At 40.6% G+C, this 20,879-nt stretch overlaps 2 protein-coding genes across 2 annotated transcripts; one reads left to right on the top strand and one right to left on the bottom strand.

Moving 5' to 3' along the window:
* The first annotated feature begins 2,092 nt into the window (after positions 1 to 2,092).
* On the top strand, positions 2,093 to 7,421 carry LOC102713923 (dolichyl-diphosphooligosaccharide--protein glycosyltransferase 48 kDa subunit). The gene is made up of 13 exons (XM_006657490.3): positions 2,093 to 2,440; positions 3,003 to 3,139; positions 3,508 to 3,633; positions 4,472 to 4,525; positions 4,640 to 4,753; positions 5,167 to 5,222; positions 5,296 to 5,337; positions 5,855 to 5,930; positions 6,041 to 6,112; positions 6,184 to 6,309; positions 6,390 to 6,494; positions 6,594 to 6,677; positions 6,899 to 7,421. The coding sequence occupies exons 1-13, from the start codon at positions 2,161 to 2,163 to the stop codon at positions 6,944 to 6,946; spliced, it is 1,320 nt and encodes a 439-aa protein (XP_006657553.1). The 5' UTR covers positions 2,093 to 2,160; the 3' UTR covers positions 6,947 to 7,421.
* Positions 7,422 to 7,638: 217 nt separating this feature from the next.
* On the bottom strand, positions 7,639 to 11,428 carry LOC102722973 (probable galactinol--sucrose galactosyltransferase 2). Its single transcript, XM_015839074.2, has 8 exons — positions 11,270 to 11,428; positions 10,916 to 11,132; positions 10,454 to 10,704; positions 10,223 to 10,313; positions 9,994 to 10,042; positions 8,958 to 9,830; positions 8,649 to 8,851; positions 7,639 to 8,550 (listed from the first exon to the last, which is right to left on the bottom strand). Exons 2-8 carry the CDS (start codon positions 11,104 to 11,106, stop codon positions 7,941 to 7,943), a joined length of 2,268 nt encoding a protein of 755 aa, XP_015694560.2. The 5' UTR covers positions 11,107 to 11,132; positions 11,270 to 11,428; the 3' UTR covers positions 7,639 to 7,940.
* Between the last annotated feature and the right edge of the window lie 9,451 nt (positions 11,429 to 20,879).

The raw sequence follows: 20,879 nt of genomic DNA, 5'->3' as shown, positions 1-20,879 counted from the left end.
TTATATGGCTGAATAAGTCTATTTTAAGTCCCTTAACATTTTTCCTTCCTACTCATTGGATTGTGCCGTGCTGGGTTGGCACGGACTCGACACCGGTCATGTCAGGTGGTCAGGCCTTATGGCCATGTATACATTCGAATGACACTTTTCATTAGTTTTTTTATATTTTTAGTGGTAGTTTCGTAATAGGATTTTATTGAAGTGTTAAATTTGCGATTGACCCTATCTAAAAAGGGTTAATAGGATCCATACAATTATAAATTTGTTTGTTCAAAAAAAATACTATTATAATTCTCCTAATTGAACCGATGTTATTACAATTCACCCATTTTCTATGCCTCGAATGTAGTTGGACCCACATGCATGCCAGCGTATTCTTGTATTGCCCGAAATTCTAATGTTACGTCTCTTCTCTCTGCTCATTGACACATGGGCCCTATTCTTCCACCTCTAGCTACCCATCCCTACCGGGGTGGCGATGAGGAAGAGCGTGATGGCCTTGATGACAAAAACACCCACGGAAAGGATCATCGTGAGCTTGAAGGATGACGATAGGGAGTAGCAACAATTACTAGCGTATGTGGTTCCCTCAAAGGAGGCTGGCGTGGATAGGAGTGGTGACCATGACCATCGTGTCAGATCCTATGTGCTACTTGTCTCACCCACCACCCACCACCCACCATTGCTGTTGCCATGGAGTTTGTCCTCGTCACAAGCCACCTCTCCTCCATCACACTTGCTTCGCCAATAGGCATGCCACCGTCTCCCTTGCGAGTGGCGGCCACCTTGCTCCAATTCCTCGTGCGCCACATCCTTTTCTCTCACCTATCCCACTCCACCTCCCAAGATCTAGACGCGTGCTCTGTTATATATAGAGAATCTAGCTTGATGTGGTTGACGAGCTTTCCAAGGCAAGGACGAAGATGGCCACCGGACCTATCCTCTCGTGTTGCGTTGTCCAGGGCACCACGAAGGAGGAGGGAAGCCGTGTGTGATGGTGTGAGCTTGGGTATGGGGTGTTGAATCTTGGACCCGTGGTGTCGGAGCTAGGGGAGGGGTTTAACCATATAATGGTACGAGTGCCCTTGACAACAATGGCAAGAAAGTGCAGTGACAACTATGGAGCTCGTGGATGCGATGCCTCTAGACGATGGTATCGGAGGTCGAAGATGGCACATACCACCAAGGTGGAGACAAGAGTATTTTGTGCGATACAAAATTAGTGGCCTACACATGAGTCTAATGCTCTTAAGAGCATAAAAAAGACATAGATCAGATATAAGGATAATTGTAATGATATCTTTTCGATTAGGTGAATTTATAATGATGATTTCCATGTTTCATATTATAAGGCTTTTTATTATACCTAGATTCATCTGCTGATCATTTTATATTATTTGTACATATGTTTAGATTCATTAGCATCCATATAAATCTCGACAATGCTACAAAATCTTAGAGCATCTCTAAGAGAATGACTATCTCACTTACCATATTTAAATTTGGTAATTTTGCACAAAAATGCCCTTCAAAAGAGTGACTATTTGACATGCCATGCTATTTGAATGGTTAAACTTGAGTCCTCAATGACCAAAGATCAAATGTAGCAACTCATTCCTCCACTAGCACAATTGCTATCTGTGAGTCACACGTGGGTGGGACCCTCTTGTCATCCTCCCCTTGCCAGGATTTGGAGAGTGGGGATGGATAGTCTCTTGGCGATGCTCTATGAATTCGAGTTGCCAGAGCTAAAATAAATAACTAAATTTTGATTTGGAGAGTCAAAATTTAGTTATTCTTCTGGAGATGCTCTTACATCGTGAAACAAAGCTAGTATTTTCTCTCTTCAAAACAAACACACATTTATATCATCTTCAAAACAAACAAATTTATAATAATATAAATCCAATTAACCCAACTAAATAAAAAAACAATACTACTTCTCCTGTGGGGCCCTATTGTCAGAACCAAGTCAGCACGGCCACTTCCCCGCAGGCATGCCTGGAGCCCTCGGATGGCACGATCGGACGGTCCAGATCTCTCCCTCTCCCCCCTCCAAGCATCCTCAAGTCGTCGTCTTCCTCCCAAACCCCACCACACAAAACAAAACCCCCCCTCCTCCTCCCACCGCGAGATCTGCCGCATCTCGCCACCGCAGCAATGGCGGCGCCGCGCCACCTCGCCGCCGTCCTCGTCGTCCTCGTGTTGTTTCCCGCCGCACTCCTCGCCTCGGCGGACGAAGGGGGCCCGCGGGGGAGGCGCGTGCTGGTGCTCGTCGACGACCTGGCCGTGCGGTCGTCGCACTCGGCCTTCTTCGCCTCGCTCCAGGGCCGCGGGCTCGACCTCGACTTCCGCCTCGCCGACGACCCCAAGCTCTCGCTCCACCGCTACGGCCAGTACCTCTACGACGGCCTCGTCCTCTTCGCCCCCTCCACCCCGCGTAATCTCACCCGCTCCCATCCTCTCGTCCCGTCCCGTCCCCCTGCTTCTCAGATCTTCCTCGTTGCTTCGGCTCGATGATTTAGTTTGTCGATGGGACCTGATCCGATCTGTGGCGTTAGATTCGATGCACCATGATATATCCGGCCTTTGGGCGTAGGGTCTGATCCGATCTGTGCTCTTGGAGTGGTTTGGTAGTGGAATTCTGTGATCCCCGATGGGTATTTCCATCATTGAGTGTTGAATTCTCCGTCACTTGAAGGATTTACGAGGTAAGGTTTCAGTAGAGTTTACGATTAGTCGTCTAGCTCTAGTGGAGAAATGGGACCGGAACAATATCAAACACTGCAAGAGCTCTAGCTTGTGTTGCAATTTGAGTTTCTGTGGTTTAATAGTGGAGTTCGTCTCAATTTTGTTGTATACAGTAATTGATTTTAGCTTCTTTTGTCGGGCAGATCTGTGGGTTAAGTCGTAAATTCTTTGCTCTCTGCTGGTGATGCTTTAGTTTGGGTTTAGCTCCAGTCTTGTTGAATTTAGTGTTAATAATATCTGTTCATTGGCAGGTTTTGGAGGATCAGTGGACCAAAATGCTGTTCTGGAATTTATTGATGCCGGTCATGATTTGATCCTGGCAGCAGATTCGTCAGCCTCTGATCTCATCCGAGGCATTGCAACAGAGTGCGGGGTTGATTTTGATGAGGTAAGATATATCTGCGGCAGTGGTTCTAAGGCTGCATTCGCCAGCTCTTGTTACCAGCCAAACACTCTTGTTTTCCACGCGCATGTTTCCTGAACTGTTAAATGGTGTTTTCTTTTTGCAAAATTGTTCTATATGAAAGTTTCTTAAAAAATCATATTAATCCATTTTCAAGTTTTTTAGCTAATACTTAATTAATCTGCTTCTCCGTTTCGTGTTAATCTGCTGCTCCGTTTTGCATGCCAGGGCCTGGGGTCAGGTTCCCAATCCCCACTAGCGAACATTGCCTAAAGCTTGTTAATTTGATCTATTATTGTCTTTGTTTTCCTTATTTATCAATGCCTCTTGTGCTTTGTTTTTGGTGGTGCCAGGATCCGGAGGCAATGGTCATTGATCACATTAATTATGCTGCCACGGATGCTGAAGGTGATCATACTTTGATTGCTGGTGATGACCTCATCCAGTCAGATGTAATACTGGGCTCCAAAAAGATTGAGGTTGGTACTAATAATTAAAGAACGACCTGTGTCCTTCAAGTGTCCTGCTCTTTCTTTTTTATATTTATTTCGTTCTTAAAATAGACTGTAGATAGAGCTGAGTTGAGACTAAATCCTGATCACCATTGATATAGTCAAATCATGAGCATGAGAGTCATGGACTACTTTGTTTTGGATTTATTCATGGTATACATACTTACGGTATTTGAAGTTGTGGTGGGCATTAGATCTTGGCCCTTCATTGCTGTCCATTTTGCCCATGAGTTATTAGTGTGCCACTTAAATCAAAGTCAATAGAAGAGCTAACTATTAGCTCTAAAATCTTTTCATGTCATTAAGAGTTAACGTAGAGCCAACTTATACAATAGTTACACGCAAACATATGTATGATCCACCTCCCATACACACTCAGTGTCTTAGAGCTTATGTGGTAGCTGTCCGTAAATTTGTAACCCGCTTTTCTTCTCTCTTCTTCCTCTCTCCTCTATGTAAGCATAAAGATGACGTGATAATTTTTAGAGCCTGCTTACATCACTTATTGTACTCGCTCTTAAATTCAAAAAGCTTTCGACCACATTTTACGTTGCTGTTCTGTGGCACCTATATTTAATGCATTTCCTTGACTGAAGTCTATTAGTTTAGACTTGAGAAACATTTATTTATAGCTTAGTTTATCTAAAGCTAGCGCATCCTTGTAATAACATTTCTTAGCATGAGGCGTTGGTGATGACGAGATGTATAAATTGCTGGATTCTTTATTTCTGCATTTCCTTTTTTTATCTTTGTTTACAATGTGTACTTGTTGTGCTTTCTTTTAATAACTCTCCATGTTTACCAGGCGCCTGTGTTATTTCGGGGTATTGGACACATGGTTAATCCTTCTAACAGCTTGGTAAGTCATTTAGCTTCTATTTTGTTGCCAAAAAAGTGCATGCTTCTACCTTATTACTATGGATTGGAAGTTTTAACTATAATCTTGCATTTATCCTTCTTTAAATATCTATAGGTCCTGAAAGTTTTATCTGCCTCTCCGTCAGCATACTCAGCAAACCCAAAGACTAAGTTGGCCTCCCCTCCATCTCTCACAGGGTCGGCTATATCTCTGGTTTCTGTTATGCAGGTGCAGGATTTTTGCTTGTCTCATCTTGTGTGCTTGATGCTATGGAATTTGTTGCTTAGATTTGGTGTAATGCTTCTATCCTTCACAAAATATTAGATAAAGGACCTAAACTATAATTACGGACAAATCATGCTACTTTCAGTTAAATGGTTTTCTGTAAAATTTGACAGAAGTCTACAACCTTTCATTTTACGGCCAAGGCCAACGAATAATTTACATGAGTATTAGCTGCCTGGTGTTGATGCTTATGGCTTTTGCTTATTATTTCTTTAAAAAGTTCTCTTGGGTAGTAATTTATTCTTTGTAGTGTTGTTCATTCTTGAGTGTTGACTGCTAGACCTTGTCTGCAAAGTTTTGTATCTCATCATTTTGTAGCTTTCCGATGAACCTAAGAAGCCTGAGTTCTCTTTCAGGCAAGAAACAATGCTCGGGTCCTGGTGTCTGGATCAATCGATCTATTTAGCAACAGGTATGTTACCACATGCATCAAAGTTGCTTCCTCTGGTTTTACAAGATCACTTATTCAGTTTCTTTTGAAATAGGTTCCTAAAATCTGGTGTTCAGAAGGCTGGTAGCAAGATAAGGTGAGCTTAATTACTTTTGAAACTTTTGAAGATTTGATTTTCAAATACACATGCTTTATTAGGTGCTCTATGTAACTGAATAGACATTATATAAAAGCATATTTGAGATGACTGATCAATCAAGCCTGGAATGCTCATGCAGTCGTGCTCCCCCTGGTATAGGTCTTGCATAAAAAATTAAAGTTATGTGGATACTTTTCTTGACAAATGAATGAACTAAGTACATGTGCAGGCAAATAGTGGCTGATCTCCTGATTATATTAGAAAAAATGTCACATCATTCTAGAGCTATCCTATCTGAACACCAAGTTTTTAATGTTTGTATATTGCACACAGATTGCAAATATGCGCTGACCATATTTTGAGATACATGCAGATCTTATTGCAGCATATTTCTGAATAGACATACCTGAAACTGAAAGCATATTATAACTTTTCTCATCTTGCTAATACTTGTCATATGCTTTATATGTTGAAAATGGTTTTATGATATGCTCAATCGAATTTATTGGTGCAGGCATGAGAAATCAGGAAATGAACAATTTGTGACAGAAACGAGCAAATGGGTCTTCCATGAGAGGGGCCATCTAAAGGTTATATGTTACATTTGTCACACTTTGCACTGTTTTCAATATGTTTGGTTTTATGACATAAATTATAAATAACAACGACGCCATAACCTTTCTTATGTTCATCCTTTCAGGCAGTGAATGTCAAGCATAACAAGGTTGGGGAGACAAATGAACCTGGCATGTACCGCATCAACGATGACTTGGTAACTGTTTTCCTGTTATGTCAATTAAGGAGCGAGAAGTTAAACATGCTAATGTAAATGATTCTATAAAGGAATACTCGGTTGAGATCTACGAATGGTCTGGGACAAGCTGGAAGCCATATGTCGCTGATGATGTTCAGGTCCAGTTTTACATGATGAGCCCTTATGTTCTGAAGACACTGTCGACTGACAAGAAGGTATCAACCGCTGTGGATCAGTGTTGTATTAATGTTTCTCAGCTTTCAATCTGTTAAAATTTATCTTCTTGGAAATATAGGGTGTATATTCAGCATCCTTCAAAGTTCCGGATGTTTATGGAGTTTTCCAGTTCAAAGTTGAGTACCAGAGACTTGGATATACTGGTCTCTCTCTTTCGAAGCAGGTTGGTTCAATGACATACATGCTTTCCTTTTCACAATTACACTAAGTATATGCAGTTCATTTACTTCATAATTGTCAACAATTTGTTTGTCTACTGCAGATTCCAGTGCGTCCTTACAGGCACAATGAATATGAAAGGTTCATAACTTCGGCATATCCGTACTATGCCGCGTCATTTTCGACAGTAAGATATTTTATTGAAATAATATATTTCAATAGAAATACAGAATTTGTTTTTTCAACCTTGCATTTTAGACAGACTTCATGATAGTCACTTCTGTACTAGGTATATCTTGAAGTATTTTGTTTCCTTTGCTGAAATTATGAAGATTTATCTGTAAAAGACTAAAGTTTACGGTGCAACTTCATGAGCTAGCTCTTTACATAATTCCCTCTTTGTTGCAGATGGGAGCCTTCTTCATCTTCTCATTTGTGTACCTGTACCACAAATAGATAACCCATGAGACAGCACAAGTTACCCAAGGCCAAGGTTGATGTGTGCTACATTGTACCCAGTGTTGGGGTTCAAGTTCGTAGAACCATATTTTTGTAGCGCAATCTAGAGCAGCTTTGACGACCACTATCATTGATAACAAGAAATGTACTGTTGCTAGAACCTTCTTTCCATGCCCCCCCTCCTTTTCTATTTTCAATCTTGCCTGATGAAGAGTTGTTTAAAGTTTCATAGTTAATAGAATCATTACAGCATAAGCATTCAGTTTGGAAGTAGTACTCTTGTGCTGTCCGTTGTGACCTCCAGGGCGAGCCCATCGTTCTTGTTTCAGATGTGGTTCCTGTATGTTACTAGCTGAAAGGAAGCTTAAACATTAGGGTGCTTGAATGGGATTTTCTTGAGCCGTTGAAATGTTATCTTGAGCCCCAGTTCACGACAATCTGTGCTGAAACCAATGGATTATCATGATTTTTATTTGGGTTTTGCTCTCAATAAAATTGCAGGATTGCACGCGGTTTACAACAAGAACTTTGCAATCCTGCTCTGTGATTTGCATTCTTGGCTGCTGTCTGATAACAGTAACACACAACTGTTCACAAAACTGTTCACTTGGCTGATAACAGTAACACAAAACTGTTCACTTGGCTGAAGAACTGGAATGTTGAAAATGCAGTAGGCAGGCAGTATTATGTTAGGAGCACCGTCATTTATTTATTTATTATTAGCTAATATTACATGAGCCATATAGCAGCATCACATCATAGTACTGCATTTTACAAGGGATAACATGACAAAAGCATACTGTTTTTTACCCTTCTTTTCTGAGATGTAGCAGCCATTCTCTACTGCGTTGCAAGGCATGGAGGGCACATCGCAATCTCTCCATCAATCCGGCCCGTCCATCTCTGCTGCACAGCCATCGATGGCAATAATCCAACGGCTGGGAATGCCTCTCACGGAAACGAACACCCAAGTGCGCCACGTGGCAACATCCTAGACGTGGATCTCCAGGGTCCACCTGTACAGCTCCTGCTCCGGCGCCGGCAGGTCGACGGCGACGAGCCCCTTGTCCCCGTCGTAGGCGAACTCCACGTCCGCGCCGTCGAGCGCGCACCTCGACGGCCTCCGAGAGAAGTAGGCGCCGAACCGGCCGCACCCGCGCACCCTGAGCGCCACCACCGCGGCGGTGGTGGCGGCGGCGGAGGTGATGACGGCGCAGTCCTCCACGGCGCCGCCGGCGTTGAACATGTCGAGGAGCCCGACGGGCGCGAAGCAGACGCCGGCGGAGGAGACGGCGCGGACCGGGCAGACGTGGAACACCTCGTACTCGAGGGCCCCCAGCGTCACCGGCAGCGCGGCGCCGCGCGGCAGCCGGACCAGCTCCCGCGCCCGGTGCGCGTACACCGCGGCCTCGCCGTCCCACCCTCCGCCGGCGACCTGCGCGATGGCGTCGACGTCGTCGGCGCGCACGGCGCCGGTGAGCGTCCCCGGCGCCGCGTCGTGCACGCGCGTCTTCTTGGCCACGCGGCACCACCCGGCGCCCTGGCAGTTGAACACCCCGACTACGCCGCCGCACTTGTTCAGGTTCCATATCTTGAGCAAGCTGCAGATAAATCAAATCCCATCAAAATCAATCCAAAATCTCATCAAATTCGAAACCATTTCGCGCAAAATTTCCCCAGTTCGAAATCTTTTTTGTACCTCGCGCCGTCGCGCGCCGGGTCGGAGAAGAGGCAGTCACGGGTGGGGCGGCCGGGGAGCCGCGCCCGGAGCACGGAGCCGTCGGGGAGGACGAGCTTCCTGAGCAGCTCGAAGTTGTGGTTCCCCGGCTTGTCGCTGACGTAGATCGGGCAGCCGCCGATCGCCCTCGCCGCGCCGTGGTACTCCGCCGCCGGGTGCAAGCTCTGCAAGAAACCAACCCATCAAACACCTTCATCGACTCACTCAACAAGCAAGTGGTCGCCGGCGCCGGCGACGAGGAAGAAGAAGAGCGGGTTGGTAGGTGCTTACGTGGAACATGTCCCAGTCGGGCTGCATGAACTCGCCGAGGAAGACGGTGTTGTAGGCGACGGAGGCGACGTGGACGGTGTGCGACGCCGGGTCGTGCGGGTAGAAGTCGTCGGAGGCGCGCACCACGGCGGTCTGGCGCGCGCTGTAGAGCATGTCGCTGTTGTGGCACATGCAGGAGATGCAGCCATTGTCGGGGAAGCTCCGCGCCACGGAGGCCTCGAGCGCGCGGTGGTACGCCCGCGTGAGCGCGACGCGGCCGCCGTGGCCGGCGCCGAGCGTCTCGATGATGTTCTGCACGTCGACCTTGACGCCGTCGACGCCGCACGACGCGAGGTAGGCGTGGAGCTCGTCGTAGAAGGCGAACGCCCTGCGCGGGTGGACGAGGCCGAGGCCGAGCACGGAGAGGGAGTCCATGACGATGTCCGGCTGGTTGCCCGTCACCCCCGGCGACTGCACCGGGTACGCCAGCGCCGCCTCGTGCCGCTCCATCGCCGGCGCCACGCCGCCCCAGTACCCGGCCATGGCGTGCCACACGTACACCTGGCGCACGCCGTGCTCCCCCTTCACCTCGTCGACCAGCAGCTTCAGCCCCGGCGTCTCCTCCTGGCCGCCGTTCTTGTTCTGGAACTTGACGTTCTCCTTCATGCCGGTCAGCCTGCTCGCGAACTGCGCGCCTTCCTGCACGGCGACGGCCTCGTCGCCGGGCGCGTCCTCGGTGCCGATCTGCTGCCAGCCGTCGTCGACGATGAGGAAGCGCGGCGGCGCGCCGCCCTTGGCGAGGCTGCGGAGGCCCTGCTTGACGCCGTCGGCGGTGACGTCGGTGTAGAATGCGTCCCAGGTGCACCACCCGAACCAATCCAAGAACGACGGCATCTGACCACATCGACATGACATGAACACAACCGATCGACGAAACACGAAAAAGAAAAAGAACCAATTTTTACTCTCAATTGGGTAGGAAAACACACACAAAAAATATCAAATCTGTTTTTCATTTAATCCTTCAAAGAAAAATATAATCTTGATTTGGTATTACCTTCTTCTTGTCCCTGTGGTGGAATGTCTGCACGTGCTTCTCCACGGCCCTGCATTATTTCCAACCGTATAGATTTATTTAGACGTGTCAGCTTAAATTCTTGTAAAATTTCTTTAAAATTCGTCCATTTCAAATGAGTGATAAGATAAATACATGCCTACAGAGAATTGAACTGTTTCATGTGAATTTTTACTGATGGAGACGGAGAAGAAAAGAAAGGAGTTCATACTTGACAGCTTGGGTGATGGTGTCAAAGGGGTTGGTCCCAGCATGGACGTACACCATGTTCACTCCCTGCTCCGTCTGCACCGCCTTGTCCCCTGCTCATAATATTACCCAAATCAGTACAATTTTATCCAAAATTTGGAATTTTTTGACCAAAATTCATCCAAAAAACCTCAAAAGATTGTGTTTTTTAAAAACACAAATCTTGTTCGAATTCAAATTCTAAGTTGCCTACCGCTCTCGATGCAGATCTGGAGCTCGTCGTGCTCGTTCCCCTGCAGCGCCGCGCGGAACTGCCCCTCCAGCAGCGGCAGCATCACCACGTACACCGGCTCGCCGCCGCCGCCGTCGTCGTTGTCGCCGGCGGAGGCGGGAACCTCGATGATCATGAACTGGGTCTCGAGCGGGACGTCGCGACCGGAGGAGCCCATCCGCTGCGTCATCCACCACAGCTTGAACCTGAACAGGCACATGAACCGGCAATCCCTGCGAATTCCAAACCATCCAGCCAAAATTCTGTAAGTTTCGCGAAGCATTTCGAATTCTGGTGAGAAATTTACGAGAGATTGGAACGAAAACATCTGTAAATTTGCCATCTTTTTGCAGAAATCTTGCAAGTTTCGCGAAGCACTCTGAACATTCGTGAAGAAGCCAAAAAAGAAAACAAAAAAAAAAAATCTGTGACATTGTTACTGACCGGAGAGTGCCGAAGGTGAAGACGTGGAGGCTCTTGGCCTCGCCGGCGGCGGCGCCGACGAACGCGCCGTCGACGAGCCCCGCCCCGGACGCGTGCGCCGCCGACACGTTGTCCGGCACGCCGGTCAGCACCGTCCGCCCCCGCACCGCCAGCCTCCCGTCGCCCACCGTGATCTGCGGCGTCACCGTCATCTTCTTCTCCTCCTCCGGCCGGCGAACTCACCCACCCAAACACCACCAAAATCAGCATCAGCAAGATCACTAGCAACGCTCTAATCACAAAATTACCCTCTACCAAACTCCAATTAAGCACTAACCCAAACCCAAGAATCACAAATCAAAACAGCACGCTCACCTCCTCTAACGCGGCGAACTGATAATTGGAGCTTGATGATAGGGGATCGCAGAGAGTGCTTTTGCGTGAGGGTAATTAGGGTTAGTGAGGATAATTAGCGGCTACTAAACTAATGGCGGTGCCCTCCTCAAGAGAGAGGGGGGATAGATGTGGCGGGACGGGAGGAAGAAGAGAGTGGAGCGAAGGGGGTTTATATACTCGCGGGAGGTGACGTGGCCATGACACGTGGCAGCATGGCACTGACGATTATTTATGTATCTATTTGTCTTTTTTTTTCATGAAGCTTAATAATGTAAGCAGGGGGCTCACATATAGTCACATGGTGATCAAAATGGGCAGGGAACAGGTGTTACATCTCAATCGGAATTTTCTTCTGCTCATTCTTGCAAAATAAATCTCAGTTCTTGCTTCTGCTTATAAAGCCAAAAATTTAAATATCCAACCTTAAATTTAGAGTTGATTTAAGATTTTTTCATTACGATTTATGTTTTAGTCTTGTCTTTTATATTGCTAACAATATAAAGTTTTACTATAATATATCATTTGACTATTTCTTAAAAAATAAACAATCACCCTTTCCCCAATTTTGGGAAAATTGCAAAGTTACTGTTATAATTGTGCGAAATCGTAGATATACCATCGTAGCCCACGTGTCACTAACTCATGTAGGTCCTATATGTCATTGAGATACCAGTGACATATTACTAACTTTACAAAATTATAATGTCACGGTTGTAAATTTCTCGGCAATTTTACCCCTAGGAGGAGGAATTTGCTTCTCTCATTCTTTTGGTTTTCTTTTGTGTGAAGGAATAATTAGCTTGCGTGGGATAATATATGCTCTGGTCAGAGAAGTTGATGTGTTACAGTTATCATGTATTGATTGATTTCTTGCAAGAAACAAAATACTGGTATGGCAGACACCTGTCTTGTGCCTGGTGATATTATATATTTATTGATATATTTTGTTTGCTTGTGTGCACAATTTGGGGGGACTTCCATCATTTTGAGGACTAGCTAGGCTGCTATTTATTGTTTCATTCCCCATGTTGACAGAACACTTGTGTTGACTGATTGAATGCTGCTTTACACTTTCTCCTCCCCTTATTATTGCTCAAATTTTTTGGCTACTCTTAATACTTTAACTATTAATATATTTTAAAATATTATAATATACATAAGTATTTTTTTCATATATCAATTTAAAATTATAATAAAAATAGATTTTGAAGACGGTATTGTTTTTTAAAACGCTATGAATTACTACCTCCGGCCCTAAATGTTTAACGCCGTTGACTTTTTTATGCACTTTTGACGCTTCGTCTTATTTAAAAAATTTACATAATTATTAATTATTTTTATATTATTTCATTTATTGTTAAGAATGCATATATATAGCTTTACATATTTTATAAATTTTTTTTAAATAAAATGAATGGTCAAACGTGTATAAAAAAATTAATGGCGTCATACATTTAGGAACGGAGGCAGTATTAAACCGGAGGCGGCAGTTGTTTTATTATTATTTGTAGCCTTGTAGGTTGAGGATGAGAAAGCGACAGTATCGATAGTATTGTTTATTTTTTGTTAAATTCTTCGTCACTAAGTTTCGTATGGTTAAAGAAAACCGTGTTTTCGACAACCCAAGCATAGCTGCAATATGGGAACAATCAGTTCTTTCGTATTTTAGTGCAATCATTTTTTTCCTTTGAAATTTCAGCATTCCAAATTAACCGGACACAATTTGATTGGCTGTAAATGGTACACGAGCAATTATGTTAAAAACACATAATTTTCATGGAAAAGATAATAATTACGATGGCATTATTACAGGGAGGTTCTCAAGTATTTTTAGTGTAATCAAGTATTATTATTGTAGGTGGTTCTGGAGTTCTGGCTATAATTCAAACTAGGGTCACAGTACTTTAGATATTAAATGCAAACTGCCCTGATTGAACCATGTTTTATGCCCCTCGTCTTTTTGCTTATAAGTCAAAATTAATTTTTTAATTTTAAATTTAAAGTTGATTTTGAATTTTTTATTGTATCTTATTTTTCAGTTTTACTTTTAAGTTGTTAAAAACACATGCATAAAAGTTTTGCTTATAATTTTTTTATAATTGTTTGATGCTTTTTAGAGGAAAATTGACTAGGGTCGCGTTCGGCAGTCCCCGGTTAGTTAACTTACCTCTCTCGTTTTCCGCACGTATGCTTTTCGAACTATTAAACTGTATATTTTTTAAAAAAAATTTCTATAGAAAAATTGTTTTAAAAATCATATTAATCTATTATATATTTTTTTAATAATTAATTAATAATATACTAATCTATTACTATGTTGTTCGTGTCAGAGCATAAGTTAACTTACATCATACCGCCGAACGCGGCCTAGGCGGTTAGATCACCCTCCAACAAAAGTGGAAGATATATTCGCGATTAAAGAGAAAAAAAAAAGCAAGATTTGGAGGGTCCAATAATTACAGGGAGGAATTTAATACGCGTTGATTAATCAGGTATTCAAACTACATGTACATGATATGATGAGATTAAATCATTCTAGTGACATTGATCTGGCAATAATGGAGCCAATTGGTCGTTTACAATTGACCTGCCTGATCTGGATATATGTTGCACTACTCAAATCGTCTTGATTTCATCTTTCTGAAATGGGTCGGCCTCGAGTGATTATCAAGTATTCAAGTCGAGTTTATCCCTGGGGTAATGTATATTCAACAGCTAGAATTGTATTTTGTTGAAATGGAAAGTGAAAATGAAGTTACTTGCTCCAAGTCTCCAATAATTCACTCATTTTCTTCTTCTTTTCTACGAACTAGTTAAATGGCCATGTTTTGCTACAGATAATCATAAATTATGCATATGCTGATATTGTTTGGAATAGATCAATAGTGTGGTTTTTACATGAATTCAACCCTATAGATGTGTTTGCATGACAAACCTATACTTATAGATAAAATAAGATGCAACTAATGTGCATGAATATTTTGTAGTATTATGCATACATGATTAATCAATAAGAAGTATACAAAATAGGGTTGACAGTGGCAGATTCAGTACCACCACCATTATCATTGCAGGATATAACTTCCGTATATGATGATAGTGAAGCATCATGCATGCACAGATTAGATATGCACATATGTTCTTCCTAAGGCGCGATTTGACTTGCTATAATACTTCAAGTAATATAATTTGAACATAATTTGATTTATGTTTACTTATCAAAATTTTAGAATACTGCTTACTCTCTTGGTTAATAGAGTGTAGTTTTAGCCTAACCGTTTACCCCATAAATAAAGAGTTTACTTTTAGATTAGGGTTCATTAAACTTCTTTTAACACTATAATCTTTTTCTTCTCGTTTTAGCCACTGAACCTATAGTAATATCTCCTCTTTGTTTTCTTCTCCTCATCGTTTTCTCTACACATTAACAAAGAGCACAATAGTCATTTAAACTCATGCTTAGTTTATTTTTAATTTAACTAGTTAAAATTGGACTGATTGAGTAGATAATAATCATAAGCAATTGACATACATCTGCAGAGAAGACAAGGTAGGGAGGACACGTCACCGTGGTATCCAATAATTGCGGTGGACTTGCCATTCATATGCATGCATGATTGCTCAAGTAAAATATAAGTAGTATTAAATCTTATCTTAAAATTTTATAAGTGGTGTTCTTTTTTTCTAGACGGAGATGAAAGATTATTATAGCTATTTAATAATATAAACAATATAATTAACTACTACAAAGTTAAAAATCTATTTTACAATAGTGATATGATGAATTTTATATATACTTTTTGAAAAAATACATCGTTGAACAGCTCAAAAATGTACGTGTAAAAGTCCAGAAATAATTTGCCCAAAAGAACGCAATTGTTCCAATCAACTGGATATATGGGGGGTGATAAAAAAACCAAACCTCATATTTACAAACAAAAAATAAGTTATGAATCATGTCCTCAGAGATTTAAAAATAAAGACCGAAAAATAAACTACAATGAAAAAGAACCTAAAATCAACTCAAAAATATGAGCAAAAGCGAAAAGATTGAAAGTGATGACTGTGTTATTGGAAGCAAACATACGCAGGTGATGTGTGCTGTTAATTAATCTCTTCGAAAGCAGGAAGCAATTACATGTGCCGTCATTTTGATCGATTAAACGCCTGAAAAGTCAATTAAATTAAGATATAGCCATTTCATGGCCACTTCATTGCTAGCTAGTTTATTGCTGGATATGCAAGGTAACACGCATGCATATTGGTTGGATGCATGCACTAGATCATAGCCAGCCTGGTACATTTATTCAAACTTTCGTGCCAACTTTTTCCGTTTTATTTTATAAGTCATTTTAGTTTTATTTGTTTAACCAAACTATGGAAAATATATATACCAAAATCCACAACAGTGAATTAGTTTTATGAAATCCACAATTAAATATTTTTATAATATATTTATTTTATGTTAAAACATCACTATATATTTCTTATAGATTTAGTCAAAGTCGGATATGTTTAACTTAATATGGACCAAAGCTGACATAATATGGAAAAGATGGAGTAATAATTTTTAAATTGTTTTGTTTCCGTATTTAGATATCTGAATTACTAACTGATAATATCAATCAATACTAATAGATCTATTGGGCCGCGGATATTTTGAAATGGAGAAAGTATTGTTTAAAACTAATTTGCATGTATGATTTCTTTCATCAGTCCGGCGAAAATTAGCCGGCCAAGATTTATTTAAGATTGAGTAATTCGGTTGCAAGGTTCAATAACATGGTTGCTGAGGAAAAATCAGAACTGCAAACCGCAAGACACCGACCCGGGCATCCTCAGTGAAAGACCGGAGTGGCTACATCAACAAGAAAAATACCTCCTATGTTGAGGAAAAAATGAAACAAAAAACTCCTTTCAAATCATCCAGCAGAATATGCCCATATGATTTTAAGTAAGTATTGCTAGTTTGATGAATATATCTGGACAAATTAGAAACAATTTACGGTTTTGGTTTTGGAGGTACTAAGAACTAGTACTATATCATTTTTCAGTGTAAAATTTTCCTAGTATCATCGAGTACCGGGAAATCACCATAATATATATATATATTACCGGAAATTAAACTGTGCTTTTACAAAATTCACACAAACCTTGTGCGAAATTTCCACCAATTGGAACGGTATTATAATTTCTTGAGGTAATATATACATACTGTCCCATTCGGATCACTGAGACCATCAAAATTAGTGAGCAATTACATGGATCGAAAGAATGAAATGTCACGCTGGAAATTGCAGTTGCATTCTTACAGATGTCAAATATTAATAACCGGAGGCAGTAGCTTTCTGCAGGATAAGCTAGCTGCCTGTGTATTGATCTATACAACATGCATGGGTCATATTAATAACCATACTGTATGATGGTTTGATTTTTTTTAGACATTAAGTTTGACCATTATCTTATTGAATTCTTTTTGGAAGTGTTATTTATTCTGTGAATTGTTTAACCATTAAAAAAAATTAAGCATAACATATATCCTTTATATTTACATTAAGTTTTTAAATAACACAAATGATTATACATTATGTTTAAAAGTCAAAATGCTGTAGTATACCCCTATCTTTTTGGCTCTGTGTTATAATACAAAATTTGTATTTTTAACCTTAAATTTGATGTCGATTTGGGGTTTTTTTTAACGAAGTTTATTTTCTAGCTTTACCTTTTATATCGCTATAAACACGCATATAAAAGTTTTATTCACAGATTATTTTTCGTTTGCAAATATGTCTTTGCCTTTTCCTTTTAATATGCCAAAAGATGACTCTGAGATAATAGTTCTCCTACAAAGTATATTGAAGTAACTAAAACCAGGGGGGATTTTCATTTGGATGCGTCATTTGACTTGAAGTGGACCTTCTTTCATGAAATTTCTGTAAAATTTCTGTGAAATTAAATCTATGTGTTTCAGACAGGCAGTACACTACGGAGCATAAACAAAACAAAACCGCATGCGATGTTTTTATCTTTGATCGATCGATCCATAAAAACTTAGAAACTGTGTCACGGTTTTCATGAGAGATACGCCGACCAGCAGAATCAAGCTGTATCTGCTTTTGTCACTGTCATTGCACATACAGCTACTCGATCTTGATTGATTGATTCACAAATGCCTGAAAATTTAGTGAGATTGCAAATTAAAACCTGTGGTCATCATCGATCGGGACAGAGAGGCATGCCCTGGTTTTTGTCCCTTTTCATCGATACTTATCGATTTCATATTCAATGGATGAAATGTAGCTAGCTAGTAGGTAATATGGTGTTAAAATTTACATTGTAATTCCTTGCAGAAAAAAAACGTAAAGCAAATACTACCACACGTATAGTTTGCCTTTTTCTTTCTTTCATGGGAATAATTAAGTTAAACCAACACGAATTAAAAAAACATTTTTCATGTCGGTTTGTTTGTATTTGTAAGGTTTCTCTTAGGGCACCTCTAAGGTGCATTTTATTTGTAGTATTATATTATCAGTAGAAAAATATATTTCTGTACTTTATTAATTACTTGATTAGCAGTATTTTGTAATTTTGTCTTTTTCACAATAAAGATCACAATAAAAAGAACGATACTATCCCTTCAAATTTTTACTACACTTAATATTGTTGGTTGTTGGTAGTATAATTTAATCATAACCGTCGGATAAAAATAGATCAGCGGTTGGATTAAATTTTACTAAGAGTAAAATGCACTGGAGTCCGCCACTTCTCTTAACAAGGGTTACTAGATGCGATACACAATAATGGAGGGTTATAGGTTCGTATAAAATATCACAGTTTAAGAACATAAAATTTAACTTTTTTTTTGCTCTTACGAATGAGTGGTAATAGATTTATATTCTCTGTGAGAGGTATGCGGGAGTGATTAAACCCAGTTAGTAAAAAGTGGCAAAATCCCCTCAAATCCAAATTACACACGTGGTCAGTTAACCCCCTTGTTAACTAATAAAGCTACGTGTACTTACACCAAACTATTAAAAAACTACAGATTTATCACTGAACTCATTACAAAACTGTATGATATAGCATCGCAAAACAATAATTTAGTTAGAGCCAATTTTATTACAAAATCTATTATATTTGATAATAATTCTTGTATCGTTGGACACGCATGATTTACTGATTCAAAGGCTGAAACTCTACTTTTTAAAGAAGGCTGGCCTGAAAGTCTATAATAGTAGTATTTCACAGCTAAACCTATGCGAAGAAAAAAAGGGAAGGAGAATTGCAACTCATCCATCACTTCCGAGTAGAAGAGAACCTTTGTTTTTTGCAACTGTAGTTTTTTAGAATTGCTAAATATTAATAGACCTAATTAACAACTACACAAGATAATATTTTTTGATATATTGACAACCTGCAGAGACAATCTAAAACTACATGATTTTACTAAAATTCCCCAAAATCAGTATGAACATATGATGCTTAGACCCTGCGGTTTCCAGATTATTCATCGGAATATCAAAACAGATTATTTGCTCCACACTTCAAAAAAAATACATTTTATAAAAAAACATTTCTCTTCTACTGCATTGATTAAATTATTTGTTTTAAACTATTCCGTAAGTTTATTTCTTATAATATCAATTGTGTCTACATATAGTAGATAATCCGTTGCAATAATCCATTCAATACTATAAATCAAACAAGGCTATAATTTCATAGGAGAAATGTAGAATCCAAAATTTAAACGCAAAATGTATTGTAGAAAAACTACAAATGACTCCAGCCATGACAGGCAATATGAACCATCAATTCTGCACACACACACACTCTTGATCTTGTCGGGTACAATGATAAGCCAAATAATTCGATGGGGATGACGTGTCACGAACAGCCATAGTTTATGGGCCCAGGTGGACGAACCTGGCGTCATCAAGTAATCAAAAATCTTAACCCAACTTTGCTTTGTCTGCAGTGAGATTATAATGATCGATGCGTCGTCAGACAAGCTGCATTACGTTGCTGATTAAGTTCTACGATCGATGCATCTATCATGGATCCTCTGCGGTTACTGATATACAGTTGCTGATATGCAGTAACAGATGCTGACATGTGAACCCGTAAAATATAGGATCTACAATTACTGTACAACGGTACTACGGATAATCCTACCGAAATAATTCAGCATGAGGATGATTAATATCTGGAGAAGAACAGGATGAAGATGCTTCGAGAATTAGGCCAGGAAAAAGGCAGGATTAGTGTAATGTTTCTTTCAATTTGGACAGTTTCAGCCGTCGCTATATAAGTTTTGTGTTTGCTGGAAAAGATTGCAAGTACGGATGGGTTGATTCACCGGACAGGTGTACGGTCTATCATGCTCCGATGATGTCACCATGAATCAGAGATGGTAATGGGTTCCGTTCCCCGCTTTTCCGCGGGGAATTCTTCTATTTGGAAGATAGAGATGATTACAATTGATATTTTACGGGAAAAAATATATCTCCGTCGCAGACAGGGTTCGCCAAACCGATGGCTTCTCTGCCACGGTTATCATGATAACTGTAATTATTGTGGCACAAAACCAGATAATCGCGCTATGTCGGGTGATGGATTCAGAGGGTTCAGCGGTAAGGTAAATCCTGCGGTAAGGTAAATCCTGCTCACGAGGGCTGGGATGACCATCTTTCCCTGTCCTCGGTCGCGTGGAGACCCGATTAATATGCATATATGTATTCAAGCTTATTTTGTTCTTGTGCATGTCATGCGATTATATTGATAGCTATATTTAATAAATAACAGTGCTATATTTGTATCACATGAATTAGTAAATATACATTGATTGAATTTTTCCCATGCAATTGGCATGAACAGGAAAAAATATTAGCTCGCAGGGATGGGGATGTGTGGAGTAAAACCCAATGGAGAGTTTCCCGTAGCTATCTCTACCACGAATTAATCATCTTAACCATTACTCTTACGTGTTTCGTGTTTATCCTCGCTCTAATTTATATAAGTTTGATTAGGTTTATAAAAATCATTAGCTTCACTAAATCTATCATCAAATATCTCATCATATATACTTTATAGTATATTTATGTTATGTTGGAAATCTTGGCATGTTTTTCTAACCAAATTTAGAAAGTTCAATTTAGCATAACCTAGCTAGATCATCTTAAAAGATGTGGAACGGAGAAAGTAGGCCTAAACTTTGTATGGCCGAGTTCTTTCTTCCCACTTACTGACTCAGATTTTCTTGTTTTTTACGCGCATGCTTTCGGAATTGTTAAATGGTATATTTTTTCAAAAATTTTCTATAGAAAAGTTATTTCAAAATATCATATTAATCTATTTTTAAAATATTTATAATTAGTAATTAAGTAATTATATATTGATCTATAGTTACGTTTTTCATGCCGTACAACGTACCCTCTGAGCCCAACGCGGCCTGTATTTTATCGAAATGGCTGATGTGATTCTGCCAATCTTTAGGAGTAGCCATCCTTTACTTTTTGAGCTGATCTTAACTTGTTGACCTTTACTGGCCTAAAAAAAAAACTTGTTGACCTTTTGCAGCTGACTCATGTGC

This window comes from Oryza brachyantha, chromosome 7 (genome assembly GCF_000231095.2).
Source record: "Oryza brachyantha chromosome 7, ObraRS2, whole genome shotgun sequence".
NCBI classification, from domain to species: domain Eukaryota; kingdom Viridiplantae; phylum Streptophyta; class Magnoliopsida; order Poales; family Poaceae; genus Oryza; species Oryza brachyantha.
Note: the sequence above shows the minus strand (reverse complement) of the source record. Positions and strands in the feature narration are given on the sequence as shown.